The sequence below is a fragment of the Eretmochelys imbricata genome, chromosome 1, assembly GCF_965152235.1.
Source record: "Eretmochelys imbricata isolate rEreImb1 chromosome 1, rEreImb1.hap1, whole genome shotgun sequence".
Taxonomy (NCBI): domain Eukaryota; kingdom Metazoa; phylum Chordata; order Testudines; family Cheloniidae; genus Eretmochelys; species Eretmochelys imbricata.
Window position 1 is genome coordinate 293,686,851 of NC_135572.1, and position 6,000 is coordinate 293,692,850.

At 42.1% G+C, this 6,000-nt stretch overlaps 1 protein-coding gene across 1 annotated transcript in view; it reads left to right on the plus strand.

Annotated features, from left to right (window-relative positions):
* The window catches only part of PTPRB (protein tyrosine phosphatase receptor type B), a 104,958-nt gene extending 99,275 nt beyond the window's left edge, over positions 1–5,683 (plus strand). Inside the window, exons 32-34 of the mRNA XM_077807743.1 lie at positions 264–399; positions 4,275–4,395; positions 5,661–5,683. Coding sequence (XP_077663869.1) covers positions 264–399; positions 4,275–4,395; positions 5,661–5,683 — 280 coding nt within the window. The remainder of the gene's footprint in view (positions 1–263; positions 400–4,274; positions 4,396–5,660) is intronic.
* The last annotated feature ends 317 nt before the right edge of the window (positions 5,684–6,000 follow it).

A 6,000-nucleotide genomic window follows, 5' to 3' on the forward strand; every position in this document is an offset into this window, starting at 1 on the left:
TTGAACTGTCAGCCTAACTTCATCCATAGTGACAAACGGGAACAGGAGATATCACAACTAGCTCTTCTATGACTCCAAACGAAAAATCTACCTCCACTGTAAACTATTACCATCTGAAATCCTAGAGCTGCCACTTGTATAGTGCAGTTAATCCAAAGACCACGATGGATCTATAGCAATGCCAGTCTGTTCCTTGCCTGAGTGAAATGTAAAGCGGGTGAGAGCTTTGACCCAGCGGGTTTGTGTTTTCCCTCTCTTTTCAGTGCTGGTGTTGGTAGGACAGGCACATTCATTGCACTGGATCGAATCCTTCAGCAACTAGACTCTAAGGACTCAGTGGATATTTATGGAGCAGTGCATGATCTAAGACTTCACAGGGTGCACATGGTTCAGACAGAGGTAAGCTTTGGAGATGGCACAGCGTGGCACATCTTCATCGTTAATATAATAATAATAGTTTGAACACAGAGAGAGTTTCACCTGAGGAGCTCGAAGCACTTCACAACTGTTCATAAATTAGGCCTTGTGGCACCACTGTAAGATAGTTAACAGGTACTGTAGCACTTAGAACCTGATCTATTCCTAGTGAAGCTAGTGGGATTTTTTTCCATTGCCTTCCATGGAGCTGCATCGGGCCCTTACATATCAAGTTCTATACACATCTTAGAAATAGGGATCACTTCACCCGCCACTGAACTGCAATCACCCCCAGGAGTGTAGTGCAGCAGACCTTTAACAGCACATTGCACTGGAGTTACTGAGTTAGATAAATATATTGGGGGAAGGAACATAAGCATTTAAGTACATTGGGGATGGGCACTAAGATGGATAGATAGGCAGACATAAAGGGAGAAAACAATGGAGGATGGAGATAATTACTCAAGTGTTTATTATTTTAAAACAGTAGCACTTTGACCTTGCAGCTGTGTGGTGTCCTTGTACTTACTGGGCTGACATGTCCATCTTTCATTTTGCTATTGGGAAGGAAGATCAATCTTTTCCTAAGCCATTATGCAGAAGGGACTGAATCTATCCTGTTAGCACAGGATAAGCAAGTCTTTTATGCTTTTAAAAGTGCAGGAAAATCACTTTCAGAGACTGGTGGCTAAACACTTAGGGACTAATTTAATAACAGAGTAATGGAGGCAGCTTGTACATTGTCTCTGTGGAACGTGTTAATAGAGAAATTGGAGCAGGTTTACTGGGCTGTGCAGCCTAATACCAATGTAGCTCTTTGTTGCAGTTTGGAGGTTATGTTATGGGTGGCTAAGTTTGCTGATGTCTGCAAAGGCTGCACATTGGCATGAGGAGACACTGAATTTTATTTCAATGCTATCTTAATCACTGAAGAGCTCTAGTTAGTACAAAGTCAGAATTTCCCAGACCTGGTTGTGGATCTTCGGTGGCAGCCTGGCATAAAGTCCTAATCAGATGCCATACCCAGGTAAAATGCCTGACAGGAGTGTGGAGAACTCATATACTATGCTGTGGAAACAACCCACCACAGCTATCACCACCTCTTCCATCTTATCCCGAACCCTTGCAGTGATGGCTTGAGTCCCACGCAAGCCCCTGGAGTAGACAGCCTCAATACAGCAAACAGTGAGAATTCCCAGAGCTATCCCAGGGATAAAATTATAGCCAAAATGAAAACTGAATTGAGCCCAGATTAATAGTCTGATCCCTCCCCTTCCAAGGCTAGGGAGTGCATCCAGCACAGAAAGAAGTTCTAACAAACCTTTTATAAATGATTTTCTCCTTCTCTTGGTGCTTCTTCTTGCATTGAAGGTTTCCCATAATCCTGGGGTGGAGGTAACTACTACAAGGGTTGTGTTTAGCAAGCTATTTTTGGGAATTGCTGGAGTTCTAGGCTCCACTGAACCTGAGGCATCTGGCATGAACCAGATTCATGGCTTCATTAGAAGAACTTCCAAAATCCACTTCTATATTTGTGTAAAAAGAAGGTTTTATTTTCACCTGTTAATTTGGGAGAGCCTAGGATGGGGAGGGTGGGCATATGGAAGTGGAAACTCTATTATTTGTATTGAAGTAGAACCTCAGCAGGGGTGGCAGGTCTGTATAATTATTGGTGGTGACCAGAACAGGTCCATGTCCTGCCCGCCCCCCCCACACCTGCCTTGTAAGCTGATTATATATATATTTTTAATGTTATAAAAATGGACTGGAAACAGTAAGCATTTAACAATTTCCCTATATTACACACTGGGGGGGGTGAGGGTTCGGGGGGGATGAGGAGTTTGGGGTGTTGGAGGGGGCTCAGGGCTAGGGCAGAAGGTTGGAGTGTGGGGGGATGAGGGCTCTGGCTGGGGCTGGGGATGAGGGGATTGGGGTGTTGGCGGGGGCTCAGGGCTAGGGCAGAGGGTTGGGATGCAGGGGGGTGAGGACTCTGGCTGGGGGTGTGGGCTTTTTGGTGGGGCGGGGCTGGGGATGAAGAGTTTGGGGTGCAGGCAGGCTGTCCCAGGGCTGGGGCCAAAGAGGACTTCACAGTCCCTCCAGCCCTCTCCCCGCAGCTCAGAGCCCCAGATGTGGAGCAGGGTCTCATTGTGCTTCACACTGTACGGACCCAGAATGAAAAGACAGCCCCTCCTTGAGACATAGATTGTAAACTCTTCCAGACAATCGACAACAGGAGGACACAAGGAAACAATGAAATAATATTGGTTAGCATGATAGGGAGCGGTCTCCACAGCTGCCTAACTGGCAGGGAATCACTGCCCCATTTCACTCACAGCAAGAGCCCTTAGCAGTATCTGCTAACTGAAGATGCTGTGCGCTGACCAAATTTCCATTGAATAGGTGGGTGGGGTGCAGAATTCTGTTCCCCGGAGACAGCAGCCTTATGTGAATGACAGCAGGTTTTGTAACTTTCCCAGAGAGAGGACAGTAGAGAAAAAAGCACAGAGCAACAATCAAACTTGTTATGCAAATAAAGAGAAATTGTTGAAAAAAAATTGCCGTCCCTGGGGAAATGATGCTTTTAAGGTAAAGAAAAATTAAAAGCAAGAGCCTATGAGGAGGTGTTCACTAATGTCTATGGGTACTACAATACATTTGCCATGTAATGCTAGTGTTCCTGTGGTCATTGCTCTGAGAGAACGGCAAGGCATGGAGAATTAGCAGTTTATGCATAAGCGAAGGCAACCTGGGTGAATAGCAGATCATATCAGTTAGGTCCTGTCCACACTGGTCAAAACAACATCTTAGCTCCTTTCTAGTAAACTATTCAAACACTAGCCTTAGAAAGGAGCTAACACAGTTCACTTGGTCTGCATAGACAAGGGCTAACCTTGCTGGAAAACCAGGGAAGTCACAGTCAATATCATAGTCTAATAAACCAGTTTATAGCACATTTAAATCCTGTCAGCACTAGCAAGGGAAAGAACATTGACTTTTTTTGGTAAAAACCATCCATATTTAAATATAATTTGTTAGAAAAGGGTCCCACAGGCTTTCCTTGTCCAGTATAAACAGGGCCTAACTGCACTTCCCTGCCCAGCATGGAAGTTATCAGGAAGTTATCAGGAAGTTACTCTTGTTATCAGGAAGGTCGAAAAACATACTTGACTAGGGCTTACTTCATTATGTTACATGAGGCTTAATGTTTTGCATGGGTAGCAACAGTAAACTGGAAAGCTGCTACACAGATCAGTTGTGCAGAACCCGGAATTTCCATGTCACAGGAATTTCTGCTATTTCAAAATTTGTTTAGTTCTGAATCAGAATGAAAATAAATAATTCTGAAATTTCCCATGAAACAAACATTTTGAAAAATATTCAAGTTTTAGGTCAATGGAAACATTTCATTTTGACTTCGATATTTTAATGTTTTCATTATTTTAACAGTATGAAATAAAAGCTATTTCAAAACTAAAAGTCCATTTTGATTTGGAAAAATTGAAACAGTCCATTCCAAATTTGTTGAAACAGAACTTTTTGACATTTTTTGAATTTTTTTTAAAATTTATTTTCCAAAAGAAATGTTGATATCGACATCCCACGGGAATTTTCAGTTTCAACAAAATGCCATTTTTCAGTGGAAAAAGTTTCCATGGGAGAATTTTCCAAACCTGCTCAAATAATAACCTTATGAAAAAGATACATTCCCATAACAACTGACATGGCTTTTTATCTCCCTTAGAACAAAGGTGTTGCAAAACACTCCATGTTTTACCATTCAATGGCATCTGAGTGTGAGACTTTCTTACTCCTTTGCAGATTCACTAATTTCTGACACTTCCCTCCCTCTTTTCCAGTGTCAGTATGTCTATTTACATCAGTGTGTGAGAGACGTGTTAAGAGCAAGAAAGCTACGCAGTGAACAAGAAAATCCCTTGTTTCCAATATATGAAAATGTGAATCCAGAGTATCACAGAGGTAGGAACAAAGTTATTGAATTATAAAGCTTTTCAGATTCACAATTTAATAGCTAGGGACATATTGCATTATCTCTTGCTTGGGTTATTATAACCTCCTGTCAGACATTCTCTCGTCCACTCTATCCAAAATGCTGGTGCTACGGTTGTCTTCCTCTCTTGTCACTCTGGCCATCTCATTCTCCTCTTCAGCTGCTTTCAACTACCTGAAAGGGGGTTCCAAAGAGGATGGCTCTAGACTGTTCTCAATGGTAGCAGATGACAGAACGAGGAGTAATGGTCTCAAGTTGCAGTGGGGGAGGTTTAGATTGGATATTAGGAAAAACTTTTTCACTAAGAGAGTGGTGAAACACTGGAATGCGTTACCTAGGGAGGTGGTAGAATCTCCTTCCTTAGAGGTTTTTAAGGTCAGGCTTGACAAAGCCCTGGCTGGGATGATTTAACTGGGAATTGGTCCTGCTTCGAGCAGGGGGTTGGACTAGATGACCTTCAGGGGTCCCTTCCAACCCTGATATTCTATGATTCTATGATTCTATGATTCATTGGCTTCCCCACTAAATCCCAGCTTCACCTCCACACCTACGTCTCTGATCTCATTTCCTCCTGCACCACTCACTCACATCATATATACCTCCTAGTGCCATCACCTTACTACTCCCATTAGCTTTCTTTCACACTCTTTTCTATCTCACACATTATTAAGCTGTCCCCTATGACAGGAACAGCCTCCAAGACTACGCCTCATTAAAACTCACTCCACCCAGAAATATTTGCTTCCTCCTTCACTCACCAACTGTCTCTTCCTGGTTTCCCTTGCGTATTCTTACCTCACATCTCACATTTGTCTGGTCCATTTTACTTATAAGCTTGTTGGGAGAGAGAAAGTGTTTTATTTTCATGCATCACCATGTATATTTCCAGTGCAACACAAGTGATGTTTAACAGTACTAAGTGACATTTGCTTTCCATTGTTGATGACCTATCTTCAAAGCCTGGTTCCTTTCCCAAGTGGAAAAGAATTTGGTGATCTGACTCCCACCTCCACAGGTGAGAGGCCAAAGACTGAAATAACAGGAGTTGTACAACTCATGACTGAAGTGTAATGACGGAGCTGTGAGTGGGAACTTGCTCAGTGCCTCCCTCTTGTCATACCAATCTCTAGCCAGTGCTGGTGCTCCGCCACTTCTCCACACACCATATTCATCTGCTAAAGATGGAAAATAAAACAGACTGGTGATTTTTCTAATCTGTTTTCCTTGCTTTCAGATGCTGTTTATTCAAGACACTAAGAATGTAACAGACACCTGCTTTTGTGATCAGATCTGTTAACTTTGTGTGAGTGAGTGAGTGAGTGAGTGTGTGTGTGTGTTTCATGCACTAGAGCAGTGCCAGACATTTCTATTGATGCTGTGTATAATTTATTGGTCTGGTGACTTTTTTAAAGATATATAATTTAAGTGTAATAGATATTATTGTATATAATTGTATTTTGGTGTTATGTAAAGATGTATTTTTTCTATAATGTTTATATTAATATTAAGCTTCAGATAATACTATTTTTCCATACTAAAGTTTTTAGGAACTTTTTTACATAAACTATTTTAAA